This window comes from Equus przewalskii, chromosome 18 (genome assembly GCF_037783145.1).
Source record: "Equus przewalskii isolate Varuska chromosome 18, EquPr2, whole genome shotgun sequence".
Classification (NCBI taxonomy): domain Eukaryota; kingdom Metazoa; phylum Chordata; class Mammalia; order Perissodactyla; family Equidae; genus Equus; species Equus przewalskii.
In genome coordinates, this window is record NC_091848.1 from 52342647 (window position 1) to 52363753 (window position 21107).

The following is a 21107-nucleotide window of genomic DNA, read 5'->3' on the forward strand; positions in this document are numbered from 1 at the left end:
AAGATTTTCCCTTTTGCAGTCTCTTAGTAAATGTAGCTACTGTTACTATGAGTAAAGGAGATATGCATGGGTGGAGGAGATACCGAGAGGCCAGCACTTTTGTAGATAAACACAATGTGAAAACAAGGAACTACTCTTTAATTATTGGCAGAGAAATAATGGCAAAGAAACAAAATTACTTCCTGAACCACATTTTATCTGACTAGTTGCAAAGAACATGTTTTGCCTGTTTTAATCAAATGAAAATCTTAACCATATGAATTTAGGGCTGTAAAGTATGTCTATAACAACTCAGGATCCTTGACAGTAATAATCACAGTACTAAGATGGTTACTTACCTAGAAAGTGGTTAAAACCATTGAGAAACATTTTATCAGGTTAATTGGTTAGAGAAAGAATAGAATTTTTTTTTTAAGGCACAAAAATATCACATCATCTGAGAAGCCCAAGGTGTAAAGTGTATTCAATACTATCAGCTGTAGTGGAAAGAAAATTCCAAAGCAGGACAATCCAGAGCCATTGTTAGTAGCACCTGTGGTAGGGTTGAAGTTACATAGAAAGAAATAGAAGACATTTGTTTAATTTATGATCTTGTTGAAAGAAGGGTCCCAGCACAGTAGCTTTTTCCTTTTAAGACTTGCCAGATGTGGGCCTTTCTAAGGGTATATGGATGGAGCCACAGAGAGATTACGAGAGATTAAAAATGCTGGGAGAGAATGGCAGATAGAATAAGGATGTTTTTAAGACGGAGAGAAATCTATGTAGAGTCAATGTGACTCAGACAAAATACGAAAGCTGTTTCCTCTTCAGTCATTTTTGCAGAAACTTGTAGTAATTAATAACGTGCAATGCATATTTTATAAACTCCCAAGGTCTGGTTCTTTCACTGCCCTGACATGATGAGTAGAGACTATTTGGCCAGCGTTGTCAACTATTTGCTTTTTCATCAGCCTAATGTTTGATCTGCAATCCCTCTAGAACTAACAGTAAAAGGGAAACACTCAGAATTCAGGAAGTTTTGGTTGGCACTCAGGTGTTAACCCTACTCTACTCTACGTGAGGCTCATGCTTCATCTTAGAAGCGTGGTGACTGTTGCTCTTTTTGGATAGCCAAGCAGCGGCAACGCAGTAGACCTGTTTGGCTGCTGTCCTGGGCAGAAGAGTTTGGCAGCCCTAGGGAGATGAAATTCCTCAGCCTCGGACCCGCCCAGAGCAGAGAAGTAACACCCTCAGCCACTCACTACTCTGTTGCTATGAAACAAAAGACGAGGAAGGTGAGCGAGGCAGGAAGTCCCGCCTCTTGGCCCCAGTCGGCTTCGGCTCCCGCTCCCACCGTACACGCCCACCCGCCCACTCCTATTGGTCACCTCCCTAGTCCTTGCATCCTCTCTTCCATTTCCTTTCTCTCTCCCACTTTCGTTCTCGGTGAGTCGAGCCCCCCTATTCCCCCCCGAGGCCCTTTCCATTTGGGAGGTGCGGCGAGCGGGCCTTCCTTTGGGGCCATTGTGTACTGTGGCAGACGTGGACGGGGCGGCCGTGCGAGGAGGACGGGCGCCTCCCGCCCATTGGTGCCGCCAGCTGTCGGGCAGCGCAAGGGCGAGCGGGATTGGCTCGGCCTCGCGCGGCCCCGCCCCCTGCCCCGCCCCGTCCCCGTCTCTGTGTATCCTCCAGGGGTGGGGTGTCCAGCGAGTGGTCTCCTCCTCCAGCCAGTGCCGCTGCGGCGTCCCGCGGCCTCCCCGAGTCGGGCGGGCAGGCGGGGAGCGCGGGCGTGGATTGGTCTTGACGGTAATTGTTGCGTCCGCGTCTCGGTGGCCGTGCTCCCGGGCGCTCCTTCCTGGGGAGCGCGCTTCACGGCGGCTGCACACTCGCTGCCCGGGCTCCCACGCACCCTGGGCTCGCGCGTGGGGTCGGGGCCGCGCACACGCGTGTCTCCGGACGGCCGCGGCCCCGGCGGGCCAGGCGGGCAGGGGGCGCCGCGGGGCTCGACGCGTCTTTCCGGCCAGGGGCGCCGGGGCATCCAGGCGCGGGCCACGGAGGGAGAGGGGACAGCCCCGGCTTCCAGCTGCTGCTGCCGCCGCCGTCACCGCTGAAGAGGGGTATTTAAAGAGCGGAACCGGGCCGGGCCGCGGGAGGAAGGGGAGTCCGGGAGCCGGGCGGCCTGGGCTGCAGACGGCCCGGGTGGTGCGCCCACCGGGCGCCCAGAGCGCAGCGCCCGGCACGGACGGGCTGCGGGCGCCGGCGGCGCCAGGGGCTCCTTCGTCCTTTCTCGGTCCAGCCTCCTCTCCCAGCTGGGGTCCGAGAGGGGCAGGGGAGGGGCATGAGCGGGGAGGGGACACAGACGTCCCGAAACAAAGCTTTGGACCCCCCGCCCTCTAGGGTGAGACGACAGGCGAGGAGCAAAAGAAGCGAACTCTCTCCTCCTTTCTGAGCCGCTCACTCTTGTCAGTTTCTCACTCTTTTGAAATGGGTTGTTTGTTGGTTTGTTTGACTCTTAACTTGGGGATAACTCCTCATCGCGTTGGTTTAAAGAACTGTGTCTTCGTGGGTCCATGTTCATGGGGCTGCACTCGGTGGTTTTAGCGGGGAAAATCCAAGTCCTAAGCTTTTGTTGACAACAGACGTGACCCTTATGCTCGTGTAGAATAATCTGTACGTTTACATAACTTGGCGAAATCTAACAGTGAAAGTGCGCTGTTTGAGTGAGGCTCCCAATCTGTTTTGTAGAGGCTTCACTTCTAGTATTTTGAATTGGAGTTAAGGCAGTGAGGAAGAGAACATTGTGTTCTTAATCTAGTTGGAGGAAACCTCTGTAAGTTGATTTTTTGTTGTTAGGAGTTGGGTATTAATCAAGCCTTCACTACGTGAAATGTGAGAAGGATGCGTCTTTAACTCTTAGTGTTCCAAAAGCAAATCTCCAGTCATTGCTGCTAAACCTGTTTGTTGTGTGTAAAGGTTGAGAGGGCAGTTCACTTACCATTGAAAAGTTGAATCTGGGACCCTGGCTTTTGTGCTCACTGATGGAGTAGGTTGTAGTGGGTATAAGTTAACCTGTTCAGTTTTCTATTGGGTAAATATTTTCATGATCAACTAACTTCTTTTTCTTTAATCTGCCTTTCAAAGAACTAAGATTCCAGATGGCAAATTCTATGAATGGCAGAAACCCTGGTGGTCGAGGAGGAAACCCCCGAAAGGGACGAATTTTGGGTATTATTGATGCTATTCAGGATGCAGTTGGACCTCCTAAGCAAGCAGCAGCAGATCGCAGGACTGTGGAGAAAACTTGGAAACTCATGGACAAAGTGGTAGGTTCTGTCTTACTGTGCCTGTGCATAGCCCTATTCACCCTGGGTATGGCTTCTCCAGTTCTATTTATACTATTAATTAATAATAATTATTGTTATGGCAACAGTCTTTTGATTTGGATTGACCATTTTTCTTACATCCACTCTGTGAGTTTTGAAAAGTTGGATTCAGAGCAAAGACTTGTTTTTTTTCCCTTTTGTCCAACTCTTCAAGGTTCAAAGTTCCTCTATATGACTCAGATATGCAAAGTTGTTACTGTTGGCTGCTCTTATAGTTTGGATGTGTGTGCTCTGTTTTATGTGAGGTTGTGTTGCTGTTAGATAAAAAAATAATACAAACAGTTTAAGAAAAGGCTCTGGTGAACCGCTGATGACAACCACAATGTATGGTGCTGAGAATATTTACTGGGGAAAGAACTAGATTAGTCCTTAAGTGAGGAAGCAGTATTTAAGAGAGTTTCCATTTTCATCTTTGAGAATTCATCTTCATTAAGAAACTTTTTTTTTTTTTTTGCTGTTAATGGAGGAGTTACAGTTTCTTTCATCTATTCCATTTTGAAACAGGAAACCTTTTCGATTGCACATTGTTTATTGTGAAAGGAAAATTTATGATGGAGGTGGTGGGGCTGAGAGTATCAGAAACCTCTGTGGTGTGGTTTCTGCATGTTGCTTTCAGATGATTTACAATTTCACAAGAAGAAATGAAGCTGGATATCAGTACCCAGAGAAGTCTGGGCAACCAGAATACTTCACAGGGGTCTATGAGAGAACTGTGACTGTCAATGTCCTATCCTACTAAGTAGGATTATGTAATAAATATGATTAAGCTGTAGCCTGCTGCTGTGCAAAATTAATAGTTCTTGCTTTTGAAGCAAGATATTTTGAAGCAAAATATATTTACCTATATGTTGGTAAATGTTTGTAACAGCTTATTGTTTTATTTCGTAGATATTTGGGGCTAATTATAAATTTATAATGCAGAGCTCTTGATATTTTTATAACTGCAGAAATGGAGGTTTAAAGAAACATTCCTTTGTAGGGATGTGCTGAAGCTTCCATGAAATCATATGGTAGCTGTCTCCTTTACTTTAGTTTGTATCTGTGTGCAAATGTTTTGCTGCAAAAAGCCACTGGCAGTGGTATTAACAATACAGGAAGGTGATAAGATTTACTTTATTTTCATTTACCCCTATGGAAAGTACAGATGGGTAGATGACTGATAGGCCTGTCATTCTATGGCCCGTGGCGCTAAATGCAGAGCCAGAATATTTTTGCCAGATAAATATCCTTAGTTTTGGGCTTCAGCGTGACCTATTTAAGCTTCTGCCAATTTATTCAAATTGTGATATTAAAAGTGCTCCAGACAGAATGATGTCATAGTGTCAGAACATTGCAACTTGCTGCTTGAGGTCAGGGTTTGATGGTAGCATTGGATGGATACTTAAGAATGAAGAGAATGCAGTTGGAAAAAGTGCATGTATTTGGCAGACACAATACTAGCTGTCTTTGCCTTTTTAAAGAGCATGCAATTGAAGGTCGCTCTCATCGCCTAAATCGTTAGTTGGGCATAAGAGAGAGAATTCGAGGTTTTTCTAACTTATCTGTTATATGAGTGGGCAAGAAGTGGGTCAGATTCTCTCAGGGAGCTGCTGCTCCCTCCCCGCCCTCTTTGAGTGGTCAAAATTGGTACGTTTGTGAGTGAGTGTTAGAACATCAAGTGAGAAGGATTTATAGAAGGAAGTGGTGAGCTATAGTTGACATGAAGTCATTATTTTTGAAACATTAAAAAATGTGTGCATAAGTTTGTCTGTAGCTGATTGTTAATGTAAGTTTTATCCGCTTTTAATTATTTCACCATGAGTTATGGTAAAATAGATGGTTATTTGATAGTTAAGCTTCTGCCGTTGTTTATTTTATTAACTCTTCTGTGGGTTTGGGTTTAGCCTCTCCAATTGAGAAGCTTGACTCATAAGGAAATCTATTATCTACAGTCTCTACTTAGTGGGATGCGGGTGCAGGTGTTGGCAGAGGTGCATTGTATGGCCTCCCCTATTTGTCTTCATTATTTGTCAAGGGTGAAAATTGTTGTCTTCATTTATGAATGCATTCATGGGCCTTGTGGAGAGAAATCACATAAATCATTGTGAAAGAGGTCAGCATGTTTATTGCTACTCTCTCGCACAGTAATGAAAAGGCATTGATAATTGCTAATTAGAAGTGTATTTTATTTGTGTAATGCAGAAGCATCCCCCACACGTGTTTATCTTTTCTTCTCTGTCAGTGGTGAAGGAAGCGGTTCATAATATCCACATTGTCCTGGTAATTACATCAGGAACTTTATTATTAGTCCAAAAGTTAATCCCTTGACACATTACCTAACTGTTTTGTAGAATAATAGCAAGAGCATGAGCTTAGCTTGTGAATAACAGAAAATAGTAACTTTCAAGTCTAACTAGTAATTATGTAAAAGGTAGGGTTAAGTGTTTAGTTAGCATATTTTCTTTATGAAGCCTCGTCAACGAGAGCAGATCTTAGAAGTATAAATATGAAAACAAGCTTCAAGTTCAGTGTTTCTCAGCCACTTGCACAGTAAAATAACTTATTTTACAGGGGGTCTGAAGCAGTCTTCGACTGTAGGGGAAATATCTAGTAAGTGTGTAGTTTCATCATTCCCTGGCCTCCAGAATTTAAAAATGGTCAACTGAGATTTCAATTTCAGCCAACTGTTATGTTTTCAGAGGGCAGGCTTCCTATACAGCATCACTGGATAGGCGGGAGTGATCGCTCAGTTGTGTCCATTGTAAGACAAAGAGTTTTGTAACAAAACATCAGGGCCACAGAGTTAGCATGGTACCTTTACTGAGAAAAAGAATGGTAGCCTGCCCCACAGCATCCCATTTAGACATACTCTCTGGCCTTAGCTCTCTGTGTCGTGTAAGTCAATAGCTGACCCTCAGTTCTTCAAGTCAGTGGATGCTGTGTGATAGAGTGACAGAACTGTGACTCGTGACTACACATCTAGGTTCAGATACAGCCAAAATGTGGAGTCTGTTCCAAACCTATTATAGAGATGGACTTTCTTAAACATTCCATAAACATTTGTGGAGGGCCTGCTACGCTCCTACGATTACTGGGGATGCAGTGCTAGAGAAGATATCACTCCGCCCTTGATCCTTCCAGGAACCCAAGACCAGGATGAGAGCCAGGCACAGAAAAGGATAATTGCCATGTAGTATGGACAGGGCTGTAATACAGACCCATGCAAAGTACAGTGGGAGCAAAGTAGAGAACATCCACCTTGTTTTGCTGGCCAGAGTTCAGACAGTTGTCTGTCTGGATTCCGCTGGCCACTGCCTTTAGGAACAGCATTATTGTACTCTTGTTGGAAATGCTGCAGTGAGGCTAAGGAAATGATTGCTAATCAGTATGGTAGGAATGATCATTTATTAATGTGAGGTTCTTGAGCGTGATTTTCACAGACATCTTAGCCAGGTGATGGAAAATGGAAGAAACAATTTTCTATCTAATAGAGACTAAATGTACTGAGCACACATGGATATTCAGGAAATTAAAAAATAATTAATTGATGCCAAAGAGCAAAGCAAGTTGAGTACCTGCCTACGTTTTTGTCTTGCTGTCCTTGTCATTTATCTGAAATTACATTACTGCAAGAGTTTTAAAAGCATTAAAAAAGTGATGATGCCAAACAGCTTTTCCTGTCCTTTACTCTCAGTACATTTAGTACATTTGTCAAGCTTGGAATATAATTTGTCCTCTATCTTTATAATTTCCCTGCAATCATAATGTACTTTAAAGTTTGTCAATCAGAGATGCTTGGATTAGCTGTTTAAACAATAAGAGTAAGGATTCTTTTCTAAGAACAATTCCTCACACCTTGGAAAAATGTTGCTTGCAGAGTAAAATGAAGTTTTGAGGCCTCTTGTTTCTGTCTCTTGGTTTTGAGAATGTCACCTTCTCGGGCCTTTGGAGCAGGGAATAGCACTTATTTGAATTCTTCTTCCCCTCTTTCCTTTTTCTCAGTGGAGTTGTCTTGTGTTAGCAGAATCAGAGGACGCTGGTAGACTGGGTAGACGGTAACACAGTAAGTGTCTGGGCAGTTGTGTTTCGCGCTGAGTTAGATTTTGAGTTTGTGCTTAGGTAAATGAAGTGATGCCAAAGTTGGCTACTTGCCACTTCGAGGAAAAGCTTTTGATGAAAAGAAAAGACTTAAAGCAATCCTTCCAAGAGCTACCTTGGTTTATCCTTGTGATGTAGGGCCTACACTTAACAGAAGCCTTCATCAGTTAGTAATCTTTTAACTCAAAATTTTAACCATCCAGATTTTGAATCAAAATTTTCCTTTCTTTCAAAGTTGCTTTATATGCTATCTGTTGATTTCATCATTCCTTTATCATATCTCAATGATGGAAAGGTGGAGACTTATAAATAGCCATGCCATCCTGTAGGATGTAGTAAGTGCTGTAAAATGATATTGATAAAGTGCTGTGACATAGCACGTGGTGGAGGTGAATGTTGCTGGCTAGGGATGAAAAGTTGGTGTAGGATGCAGCATGGTGGCGGTACCATCCAGCTATTTTTTAGAGGATGTTTTGGATTCCAGCGAGGTGGAGGACATGTCAGGCTGAAGGAATGATGGGTAAAGGGAGATGTTGAGCCAGAGAAGGAAAGTTAGAGAAAGATGAAGAGGCTTTGACCGTTCCGTCAAGGAACTTGGACTTTCTTTATTTGGTAGACAGAGAACTGTGAACAACTTTGAGCAGAATGGGGAAAAGTGAAGGCCTTGCTGTGATAGGTTACTCTCTTGATTCTACAGAGGACGGAGTAAGAAGAGACACTTAAAAGTAGGAAGAATGATCAAAAGGAATTAAAATAGGCCGGGCAAGAAATAATGAAGGGTCGAGCTGGAGAATGGACAATGGGCATAGCCAGTGTTGGTTCCAATGTGGGAGGCATTTTGGAAGTAAAATCTGCAGGTCCTTGTGACCCTTCAGAGAGAGGATGAAAGAGAAGTGAAGTGAAAGTGACTCTTGAGGTTTTCAGCCTCGTTGACTCTGAAGGCAGTGATGCCCTTAATGAGGTAAAGAACATAGGAAACAAAAGAGGAAGCATGGGAGTTGGTGCATAAGAAGTTTGTTTTTGGCCATGTTGAGTTTGACATGTCAGAATGAAATCCATTTTGAAGTTAGAAAAATGAATGTACAGTTCAAGAGAGAAGTTGAAAGTAGAGACATGTGATTGGTAGATATGCCAGTAAAGGTAGCATTTCAAGCCATAGAACCGCAAGAGATTTGCAAGGCAGAGGAGAAGGTGAGAGTCAGAGACGAAGTCAGAGATTGGAACTGTTGGCTGTGTGTGGGGTTGTGTCTATAATTATATGGCAATGAAGGAAAGAGAATCCTGCAAAGAACAGTGATGAGAGAGGTAGGAAAAGAATTAGAGCATACTGATTTCCTGGGTAGAGACAGCTTCAGTAAGGAGAGAGTTTCAAATTCTGAGAAGACCAAGTTCAAGTTCAAGTGAAGAAAACCGAACAGGATGAAAATTTAAGAAGTCATTGAAGAGACCATTCTTGATCTTTCAGAGTAGTTTTGCTGATGTGATAGGGCTAGATGAAAAAGGGCGTGTGGATTATTTAAAATTGTTCTAGAACTGCGACAACTAGTGAAAAGGAAGAAAGTTCTGATAGTTTGAGGGTTTGAGCAGAGCACAACTTTGTGTGTGTTTGTGGGTGCTGTGGAGAGTTTCATGGGGGGAGGGGAAGGCATGCAGGGAGGGAGTGATTTCAGGTGTGAGGGAGGAAGTACTGATAAAGGGGCCTCCTGGATTACAGTGTGGGAGGTGAAGGCGAGAAACAGCTGGAAGAGTAAACCTTGGTAGATGACTGTGACTTCCACTTAGACAAGAGGGGAGTAAGGAAATACACCAACAGGTTTTGAAGGAATTTGTAAATTTTTATTTTTACTTTTTTGCTGAGGAATTTTCACCCTGAGCAAACATCTGTGCCACTCTTCCTCTATTTTTCAGTATGTGGGCTGCCAGCACAGCGTGGCCACTAACAGAGCAGTGTAGCTCCGTGCCTGGGATCTGAACTTGGGCCACCAAAGCAGAGCACACATAACTTAACCACTAGGCCACCGGCTCTGGCCTGGAAATTTATAAATTTTATGTTGGGTTGTCAGGAAGTGATTTAAGGCATAACATTTGTAGTGTTTAAACCGTGTTTTAAAATTGTATATTATAGAGTAAACAATATGTATTTTAACTAGTTTTCCAGCAATTAAGAGGGTAAATAAGTAAAAAACTGAAATGGAAATCAGTTCTCATCCCTTGTATTATCACCTTAAAAACATGCTGTAACTTAAATGATGCCACAATGCTGTTTTTTTTTGAGTGTGTGTGAGGAAGATTGGCCCTCAGCTAACATCTGTTGCCGGTCTTTCTCTTTTTGCTTGAGGAAGATTGTCGCTGAGCTAACATCTGTGCCAGTTTTCCTCTATTTTATGTGGGATGCCACCACAACATGGCTTGATGAGCTGTGCTGTGTCTGTGCCTGGGATCTGAAGCCGCAAAACGCTGGGCCGCAGAAGCAGAGCATGTGAACTTAACCACTACACCACTGGGCCAGCCCCCTACCACATTGCTATTTTTATCTACTCTGCTTGGGCGTATATTTAAGGCTTTGTTTTTTAAAATGTATTTGTAAGTTGCTGATTTTTTCCTAATAATGAAAGAAGCATTTTGAAAATATCCAGCTAAATTTTTAGCTCTGTTACATAGTAATATTTAAATAATTGTTAAGCTCACTTGCGCTATCTTCTAAGACCAATAACAAAAATAGTTATCAAACTAAATGTTCTGCCGGTTAAAAGACTCCACATGAGCTGAGTGCTGCTGTACTGCTGCCTCACTGGGAGTGCTGACCTGGGCTTATTAGCCTCATTTACTGCCTTCCTGCATGAAGCAGGAAACTTTTTAAGGGTTGCAGGTAGTATGAAGAAGTTTAGGAACTAAAAGAATTCTTAATGATCCCCAACCAAGTGGTCAGCGCTCTTGGTCTAATTCTCACGCCTTTGCAAAACCTGTGGGGATCTTGCCACGTTGTGATATAGCACAAAATATGGAAGGAGAAGAAATACTAAAAAGTAGGGAGTGCCAACTATGTGCCAGGTACCGTGCAGAGCCCTTCACATCCTTCCTGTAGGAACTGTCGCATCCTAAGAGGTTGCCAGAAGAAGAGACTAGCCCGAGGTTGTAAGGCCAGCAAATGTCAGGACCAGGTCCTGGGCTTGATTGATTCTAAGGTGATAGAATCTTGTTCATAGTGTGAAGATTCCAGCACGCTGCTCTAGGAAATAATATGATTCTTCCTCTTTCCATGAGAAGTAAATGAAAAGGATCTTTACCCCTTATTCTTGGTAAGATCAAGTCTTCTCCAGACTTTGTACTCATGTTTAGTTAGGTTTGTTGAATATAGGTATGGATAACCTATTTGTAATATTACCTTACGTCTTCTGAGAGGTTCTTCCTTAGTTCCCTTCCTCTTTTTATTCCTCCTTGCTCACATTAAATATTTATTGTGCATCTGCTATATGCAAGGCAGTCACCCAGGGATGGTCTAGTGGTTAAGATTGGGCTCTGCTGAGGCCTGGGTTCGTTTCCTGGTCAGGAAACCACACCACCATCTGTCGGTTGTCATACTGTGGCAGTGACGTGTTGCTGTGATGCTGAAAGCTCTGCCACTGGGATTTGAAGTACCAGCAGGGTCATGCATGGTCGACAAGTTTCAGCAGAGCTTCCAGACTGAGACAGACTAGGAAAAAGGACCTCACCATCCACTTCCGAAAAAATTTGCCATGAAAACCCTGTGAATAGCAGGGGCAGCGCTGGAAGGGGAGAGGATGGCGCAAAAAGACTGGGCATGGTTCTGCTCTGCTGTCCACAGGGTTGCTAGGAATTGGACTTGAAAGCACTAACAACAAATTATATGCAAGATTCTATGTTAGGTGATGGAGATAGACCAGTGAGATAGATATGTGCTCCACCCTGAAGGAAGTTCCATTCTCATTTTGAAGAAAGATAGTGAACAAATGAATACACAATTGATATTTTCATATGCCAGTCTTCTATAGAGACCTTCATCAAAAACCATAAAGGAATCGATAGTTCCTCCTAAATCCCACTATGATTAATATACTAGGCTCATAACCAATTTTATATGCTAACCTTGTTTTGCCCCATTAATATTCTATGTAGAAAGAGTTTTGTATTATTTTTATACTTTTTTACATGTTATACTGTATTCATTTTTATATTTCTATATACTTAGTGATGATTGCTGAATTAAAATGGAGAACCCGAAGAGCTCATAGATGCTTTTTATCATGATATACTTTATATAATTGCAATAAGGAGCCTCTTCTAACATTTATGTGAGGAGCACAGACAAAGGATCTTTCAGGCTTTCCATACTGTTTTTGAAAAATGGGCTAGTTCACCTCTTGGGTACATTACTTGATTTAATGTAACTGAAGGCTCGATGAAGTGAGGTATGCTTTATAATGAAAGTCGGCTGTTGACGTTTCCACTTGCTTCAGTAGAATTTCTGCCGTATGTTTCAGGGGCTAGTTTGAACCTTGTGTGCGAGAAATATGTTAGCTGACCTAATACTTCTTTGCTACCTTTTGGCTAGAAATTTTAATTAAGGCACAGTCAGGAAACTCTTTAAATGCGAAAGTGTTCCAAGAATAATTAATGGCTTTGAAAAGTTTTATAGTACTGGTAAATCCTATGTTTATATTTATGCCTTTGCTTTGATATGGTTGAATATATATTTTATGTATGTGGATATATATTCATGTGTTTATTGAAATACATATGTAGTATGTATAGGTTAGACATATTTTTATGTATATGAAACATGCGGACATATACACAAAGGTCTGCTTAAAAGTCTTAACTGTGTTTCAGCAAATACAACAGGCAGTTGTCTACTGTTATGGAAGGAGGGCCTGGCTTTGAAGTCCAGACATCGGGCAGTAAAGTCAGCTAGGTTCCATTTCTGTGTTGTCACTGTTGTCATGTCAAAAGGAGAGAGTTGGTCTTGGTGATCTGCAAGGTCTTCTTTAGCTGTAAAATCCTTTCAGTCAATGACTATAATGGAATATTTAGCCTAATTCCAGTACTAAATGTTTTGCCTTTTAGTTCAGAAGCAAAAAGCACCATTGCTAATGAACCAGCCCTTTTATGCATCAGTTGGTGCCCTAAAAAGTTCTTGTTTGTATAACGTGACTGTGGACTTGTTCTTTTTCGAAATCTCTTCTCTGTTGGGACGTACTTTCATTCAGGGAGAGACTTAGATATTTCTAGAAGAGATCTAGGTGTTTGAATCTGAACTTGAACCTTATGATGAGCTTGGTTTTTCTTCTTAATATGCTGCTTTTAGAAAAGCAATTTTTCTTTCCCTGGCTTTCGCTGCTCCTTGCACCTAGCAGGTACTCAATAAATATTTATTGAATAGAATTGAATTTGACCTGCTTAGAAGTCAAAGTCCTGGTGTAGGGTTATTCATTTTCAGCAGGAGCCATCATAAATCAGAGTTTGATACTAATCCAACTGATGGACTGCACACTCAGCGGCATATTGTAGTTCGGCATTGTATGTTGCAGTTTCCCACGTGCCGGTGTAGACAATTGTGTGGCCTAGAAGGGTCTTGATGAACTGACTGTCACCTGTTTCAGACCTGCTTGGACCACTCCCCTGCTGGCTTCCTGTGCCCCCAACTTATAGAATGACCGCACTGACTCCTCTCTTAACACACCCTGCTCTCAGGTGCCTCTCAACTCCTCTGCCTGGAATATTCCTTTTGCAGACTTAGGACACTCCCGTGTCAAGCTGTGAGTGAGCCGCTGCTGCCCCCAGCACTTTGTGCTCTCTTCCTTTAAGTCCCCTGTGATTCTTTGTTAAGCCACCCGTCTTTTTCACCGGAAAACAACTAGAGGACAGGCCTGTGATTTATTCCCTCCTGTATTCCCTGGGGCCTGAAACAATGTCTGACACATAAACCTTTGCGGAATTACAAATGGGTCCTCAAGTTCATGTAAATTTGCAAATGGAATAAAATAAAAATGTAAATGAGTTTAGCCAGGGATCATTAATTATGTGCCTAATTCTACTTAAATCATGATACAGTTAAAAAGAAGATCAGGCTGAGATTCAGAAGTTGCAGGCTCTTTGGCTGGATTAATGGTTTTTTAATAGTGCCTTAATCTTTGTAGTTCTTAGTTTCTTATCTGAAAATGAATGGATTGGACTGGATCTTTACTAAGATCCCTTAGAGCAAGAATTACATTGCTCCTAAGTTAATTATAGAGAACTAGGTCTCTTCTCTCAGACTCCTTGAGGCAGGAAGTGTGTTTTAGTCATCTGTAATTTCCTGGCACTAAGCTCAGTGCCTGGTATATAGTAGTTATTCAAACAATTTTACCGAATAAAGAAAGAAATTCCCAGATAGAATTACTGTTTAAGTAAAGCTAATGAGAAAAAGGTCAGGTAGAGAATAGTAAATTAAAAATCTGTAACACTTAAAAAAATCTATTAAAGAACAGTTATTTGGAATGTCTGAAAAAAACTACCTGTGAGAAACTTTTTATTTATTAGTTAAAAAATTCACCAGTGGAGGAAATGAATTTGAAACTGCCCAGTTCCCTAACTACAAGTTAATGATTTATCAATCTGTGACATGTTGTACCAGGTTTTATGTTGCTGAAGTTAAGCTGTAGCCTGCTGTAGGATGTTGGTGGTGATATTTTTGGAATTTGGGTATATTTGTGATACTCTCTTTTAGTTCTAAGAATTGAAAAACTACTTCAATGAGGATTTGTTAAATCATTGACATATTTGGGACTTCGTCAGTCTCTAGGGCAGAATGAGTTTCTCTGATTATGTCAAAGTGTCACAAAAATGAGAAGAGGGTGAAAAAGCTTTATCAGCCGTTTTAACTATACTTCTGTAAAGATTTGGCATTATTTAGTAAATTAGATGTCATCTTACCTTCCTAGAATTTCTTTAGGAGATCAAAATAATGTTCTTACATTTAAACTATGCTTATATCATTGAGTTATTGCTTTGAATACTAGTACAGTTCCATCATGTAAATAAGGAAGTAATATAATCATATACTATTTAGGTGTAAAAAATATGTATAAAGTATTCCAAAATCAACTAACCAAGTCATCTCTACGTCCATTAACTAGTTCTGTACCGTGTGCTAGACAGTTCTGTTTTAGGCACTGTATACAAAGAACAGGAAGATATGATGCCCTGGGTCAATGTGACAGATGATTGTCTTAAATTAGGGGCTGATGCTTGATAGTTTGAGCTAGATTTTTCTCCCCACAAAAAAATGATATGGTTATTTCTTAAAGAAAGCAAGTGAGATAGTAAGTTTGGGTACTTTTTCCATTTGTTGTTTCCTCGTTTATTCTGTTTTTGGTTCTTCAAATTATTACTATTCAGCTGTTTTCTATTTGGCCCAGGTACTTTTATCAGTACCTAGGAGTGGATCCATGTTTGTGGAACCTGAAATTTGGAGGGGTCCTTTTAAAGAGAAGGAATGCAAAAGGGCAATTACAAAATTGGATATGAAAGTGAAGTTTTTTAGAATGATAAAGTCACAAGAAGTTATAAATTTTTTAAAAGAAGGATAAATCCACAAGCATCAGAGACATAATCTCAACTCTGTGCATTTTGTACTTTGATCTCTTCCATTGCCCATGTATGCTTCCTGTCCTGGGTACCAGGATTAGACTAGACCTTCCTGCTCCTGTGCGGGGCTGGTCAGCACCTGAAGTATTCCTGAAGCCATTCTTTTATCACAACGGCTGACAGTAATGTCACTAGTTACAGAAGTGACTGCGCTCCTCACATGTACCTCCACTAAAGCCAAACTACCTGTATCTCCAACTCGAATTCCCATTAGCCAGATTCCAAAAATGCCCGTGGCCACCCCAGTGCCACCCAACAGGAGGCTAAGTGCAATGAAGGGAAGTCATACTGGAAAAAGATGGAAATCTGAACCAGTTGTGCTTAAAATATCCTCCTCTTGAAAATTTTACAAAAAAATACATGAGGAACACCTTAGAAGGGAGCCGAGTATTTGAGGGACCCCGAAGCTTACGCTTCACTAGCTTCCTGGTAAATCTGCTTTTCTGTGTACATTTTGCCTTTGGTAAGGGTGAGCACCCTTACACTCTGTATGCCCTGGTGCAATCCCCAATGACATCATAAAAATATTGTTCAATTGGCTGGTTCCTTATGCCCTGATTCAAGAGGTAAGAATGAGATGGGTTCACTTACGTTTGACCGAATCACGTGAACATGTAGAAGTGAATATAGTAGTTGCGTTACTAGCTTTTCCAGTGAGCAGAAGGTATTTTCAGTTCTGCAGGCAGCCCTGAACGCCCCAGTGGTTGGGTGGCACCTGATGGGTGACTAAACCGTTATGTAGCACGTGTTTATAGGCATGGGAGACGCTCTGGGAGTGGAGAAGACTCGTTCTGACCTGACACCCATTTGCTACCTAATGACTCCGTTATTAAAATTGCACCTCTGTTTCATTCTCCTCGGGGTTCAGGAACAGTAGACCAAAACAGTAATTAAAATATGTGAAAGAGCTTTAGCTGGGTGTTCAGTGCAGTAAAATTATAACTAAACATGAGACATTGGTTGCCAGCAGAAGAGGCCTATTTCCTCATTTTTGTTTTAGAAAGAGACTATTATTGGCATACAGTAATTAGCACACTGGAGTTCTGTTAAGCCACAAACAATGGGACAGAAGAAAGAATGAAAACTTTAGGAGTTGAAAGTAAAGGTATGACACACAAAAAACTGAATGGCAGGAGAAGAAAACAGTATCTAATTATATTAAGACATGAATATTTACCAGTTCTTTGTAGATGGAGATAGTAATTTTTAGATCAAAATTTATATTATGGAAACTAAAGAAATAATACATAGTTTCATAAATTTATGATTTTTCTATGAAAGAAATTATTATGGTTCATATGAAAGTATTTTATTTCTGTCTTTGTTTTTAGGTCAGACTGTGCCAAAATCCCAAACTTCAGTTGAAAAATAGCCCACCATATATACTTGATATTTTACCTGATACATATCAGCATTTGCGACTTATATTGAGTAAATATGATGACAACCAGAAACTTGCCCAACTCAGTGAGAATGAATATTTTAAAATCTACATTGATAGTCTAATGAAAAAGTCCAAGCGGGCAATAAGACTCTTTAAAGAAGGCAAGGAGAGGATGTACGAAGAACAATCACAGGACAGGTAAGAATATTTCAGATTTTATTTTTCTTAGTGTTAAGGTCATTTATTGTTGCTTTTTAAAAAAAATATTTATTTTTTAATTTTTAAATTTGTTTTTGGTGAGGAAGATCAGCCCTGAGCTAACATCTGTTGCCAATTTTCCTCTTTTTGCTTGAGGAAGATTGTTGCTGAACTAACATCTGTGCCAATCTTCCTCTGTTCCGTATGTGGGATGCCGCCACAGCATGGCTGATGAGCGGTGTGTAGGTCTGAACCCAGGATCCGAACTCATGAACGCTGGGCCTCTGAAGCAGAGATGCGCGAACTTAACCACTACGCCACTGAGCTGGCCCCTCTGTTGCTTTTTGCTTCATGGTTAGCACAAATGTCACTTTGTATTTGTTTTGGGGGACATGTCATTACATTTATGTATTCACTTTTCACATTCTTTAAACCTTGTAGTTTTACGTAAATTTCTTTATGATAGTAGCCAGTTCATGAGACAGTGTTCTTTTCTTTTTAATAGACTTTATATTTTAGGGCAGTTTTAGGTTTTTAGAAAAATTACTCAGAAAGTACAGAGTTCCCACATATCCCCACGCCCCTATGCAGTTTCTCCTGTTATTAGTATCTTGCATAGTGTGGTACATTTGTTACAATTGATGAACCAATATTGACATGGTATTAACTAAAGTTCATAGTTTATATTCAGGTTCACTCTTTGTGTTGCACAGTTCTGTGGGTTTTGAAAATTTATAATGTCATGTATCTACCATTAGAGTATCATATAGATTAGTTTCACTGCCCTGAAAATGCCCTGTTCTCCACCTGCTCATTGCTTCCCAATGCCCTGACGCCCACCACACACTTCCTGAACCCCTGACAACCACTCATCTTTTACTCTCTGCAGTTTTGCCTTCTTCAGAATGTCATATAGTTGAAATCATATAATATGTAACTATTTCAGACTGGCTCCTTTCACTTAACAATGTGCATTTAAGGTTCCCCCATGTCTTTCCATTGCTTGATAGCTCATTTCTTTTTATCCCTGAATAATACTCCATTATGTGGCTGTACTGCAGTTTGTTTGTCCATTCACCTGTTGAAGGATATCCTGGTTGCTTCGAATTTTTGGCAGTTATGTGTAAAGCTGCTGTAACTATTCAGAAGCAGGTTTTTGTGCGGACATAAGCCTTCAGCTCATTTGTGTAAATACCTCAGAGCCTGATTGCTGGATCTTGTGGTAAGCCTATGTTTAGCTTTGTAAGAAACTCCAAGACTGTCTTCTCAAGTGGCCGCACTGTTTTGCGTGCCCTTCAGCAATGGATGAGAGTTCCTGTTGCTCTGTATTCACCAGCATTTGGTACTGGAGACAGAGTCTTTAAGACACAGTCTTGATTGGATGTGTGTGCGTGTTGGGGGCGGGGTGTAGATGTGGGTGGTGGTGTAGTTTCAGTTCCCATACTTTAACTGACTACTAAGTGAGAACTGGACTGGGGTGGCAAATACTGAAGTGACATCAACTGAATCCTCATTTTATAGCCTTTTGACTTAGAGACTCATCATTAAAGTTTGTTGTTTGGCTATTTCAATGTTAAATTTCATCATCTATCTTAAACCAAATAAAGAAAATAATAGAGTTTTCCATTTCTGGGATATATTAAATATATCTAGAATATTCACTGATAGGAGTCAATTTAGATTTCCAAATTGGAAAGCAAATATTAATTAAAATGTATAATGTCTTAACATAGTTAAGTTGAATTTTAGTTTAAGACACTTAACCTTTCTGAATTATGGTTTCCTTACATATAGGAAAACCTCTAAGAGACCTCTAATGTTCCTTTCGGGTCAGAAAAACTAATCTGGCTTAGTCTAATAAACCATAGAATTGCATAATAGAAAATTCAGTTATGTAGGTATGTGACGTCTGAAGTTGTCTGTAAATACCAGCTAAACAAGTAGCCAGAGTGAGTAAAACCATCAAATTCAAACATAGAAAACCCTCTGCCAAATGTAAAATGTTTACTTATTTATTATTTACCCTCGAAATTAGTGATGCACCTTCACGTAATCCTAGGAGTCTAACCGATTATGTGACTGTGGGCTCATCACTTAATGTTCTTGGACCACAGTTTACACATCTTGAGGGTGGTGAATCTTCCAGTTGCCTTTTAGCTTTAAAGCTCTGAGACTCTCTCCAGGACTGCCAAGGGGAATTTGAATTGCCACCAGGTACCAGAAGTGAGCTGGAGAAATATCATAGTGATTGTTTGTTCTTACAAACCTTTCCAAAATGGCCAAGGTTATGCGAAGTCAGATGTTTATGTTTAAAATTATGTTTTCACTTTGTCGTTCTACCATTGATCTGGTAAAACTAAGTTGTTTTATAGATGTCTTTATACTTCTTACTGAAACTTAGTAGCCCTGAAATTCTTCCTGATTCAACAAAGTAATCTTTTAAATTTTATTTTTTAGGTTATCCAAACAGTGAGAGGTGTGTGACTTATAGGTCTAGGAATTTGAGTGGATACAGTGTTTTAATTAGATGCAGTAATATGTGCTATGGTAAACTTGTATCCCACTATCACTGTCTGCTTTAGAAACTTGAAATGTTTGTGTAATTACCATTTTATTTATAAATTTTGATATTTTTTGGCTTTTTATGTGGGAGCATATCATGGGGGAATCTCTGTAAATTTTGGTTGATTGCACGTAGATTTCCATAGATAATGATAGATTGCATGATGCTCACTGATCACCTTGAAGCAGCTCTGTAAAGTCTGTTTTAGGTGTTCAAGTAAATTTTTTCACTCTCCTAAATTCAACCCTGTGACAAAGTTTATTAGTTTCTATACTGGTAGAGCATATTCCTCATTGAATTTTACTGTCATCCGTGTTCTATTTTCTGATGGAAGAGAAAATGTTCTGTGTTCTGTGACTAGCTGTACTTATGCAAAACTTACATTTGATACATGTTTAATAATAATTCATCATAATGTACCATTCTTGATGCACTGTAACAAGGACGTAGATTTTTAATTTATGTTTCTTTTGGTAGTAATATATTTTTACACATTCATTTCCAGGTTCCCACTAGGATTTCATATCCAAACTGAGGCTAAAGTGTGCCATTGTACATGGAGCTCTGGGGCATTTTGCTCAGCAGAATATAAAAGAAACTTCTTAGAATGTTCTCATGGCTGTTAGACAAAAGAGTACTGTATGTGGCAGAATGACTTATCTAACCTGTATGACACTGATTATTGAGAATATTATAAATTCTCTGATCAGTCTTTTTTTGGTTCTGCAAATAATGTCCGTAGGGACATTGTATTATTAAGTTAAAAGTAAAGGGGACAGGAATAGCAGAAATAGTAATTTGAAGTTCAGTGACTAAACCAGCATTGCCCCGAGTGGTTATGTACTTTATTGAAGAAAACTGTGCTGGATGAGTTTGTGAATCAAAATGTTTATTTTAATGTTTCTGTTGTGTCAAAAATAAACTTCTTTGTGGATTTGTTTTAAATGTAAGGGCAAATGGGGAAAATTTGGTTATCAGTTTTGAACTAGCTCTGTTTTAGTTGATTCCTAAAATGTGAGTAGCCTGAATTTTTAAAGCAATTTCACATAAATATGGTAAATATAATAACAAATAGAAAAAAATAAATATAACACATGGCGCACAATGTATTTCCTGTGTAGAAGGCGAGAGATTGGAAATTATAGTTAGATAAATTTATTTGCTACTGAAATAGGTACAGAGAGCATAGGGCAAGCCTCTTATTTTGCGAATGGGTGGAATGATGATTTCTGGGAGAGGCCAGCGCGTGCCCCACTTGACTTTTACAGTAAACCTCTTGCTTCTCTAGTACCACTTGTCCTGAGTTTTTGGGTTTTTTATTTTCCCTTACAAACAAGTGAACCTCACACTGAGTTGGTGCTTTTCCAGCTGAGTGTCTTGACTGTTCTGAGCTGGTATTGCTAGGAAGAGTAATTCATTGACTTCTGGCATGCATCAGGTGTTCATGTGTATGTGTGGAGTGGGGTTGGGGATCATGTAGAGAAGGGAGAATTTATAGTTTCAAGCGCAGAGAAGAGGAGAAACATTTATCAGATTTCTTAAAGTTTTCCTGACAAAAGTCTAAATGGGTGTGAAGGTAGTTACAGCTGACAAATGGACAGTTGACAGGATTGTACATCTCACCTTTCTTGAGCAGTTTGACTAGCACTTTCATGCTTTGACCATTTCAATAGTAAAATTGACTCTTCCATAGAAGAAATTATGTACTAATCACCTGTTCGGTGAAGCCTGGGATTGGACACTGTGTTTTTGAGAATACCCAGAGGTGGTGGCCCAGGGATATTCAGATTTTCCATATTTTAGAACCGCTTCAGTGAACCAGAGTGCTAAGACCCAATTTTCCCTCCCACACTCTGGTTTACAACCGCTGAAACAA

The 21107-nt window shown here is 40.5% G+C and overlaps 1 protein-coding gene across 6 annotated transcripts in view; it reads left to right on the forward strand.

Annotated features, from left to right (window-relative positions):
- The first annotated feature begins 409 nt into the window (after positions 1-409).
- The window catches only part of CBLB (Cbl proto-oncogene B), a 194871-nt gene continuing 174173 nt past the window's right edge, over positions 410-21107 (forward strand). For 2 of the 6 annotated variants that reach the window (XM_070582861.1, XM_070582862.1), the window contains exons 1-3: positions 410-1785; positions 3121-3302; positions 16418-16668. In XM_070582861.1, coding sequence (XP_070438962.1) covers positions 1182-1785; positions 3121-3302; positions 16418-16668 — 1037 coding nt within the window. In that variant the 5' untranslated portion in view covers positions 410-1181. Of the gene's footprint in view, positions 1786-1811; positions 2097-2128; positions 2442-3120; positions 3303-16417; positions 16669-21107 lie in introns of those variants that run through there. The other 4 variants (XM_070582866.1, XM_070582864.1, XM_070582865.1 and 1 more) reach the window with 4 other exon arrangements.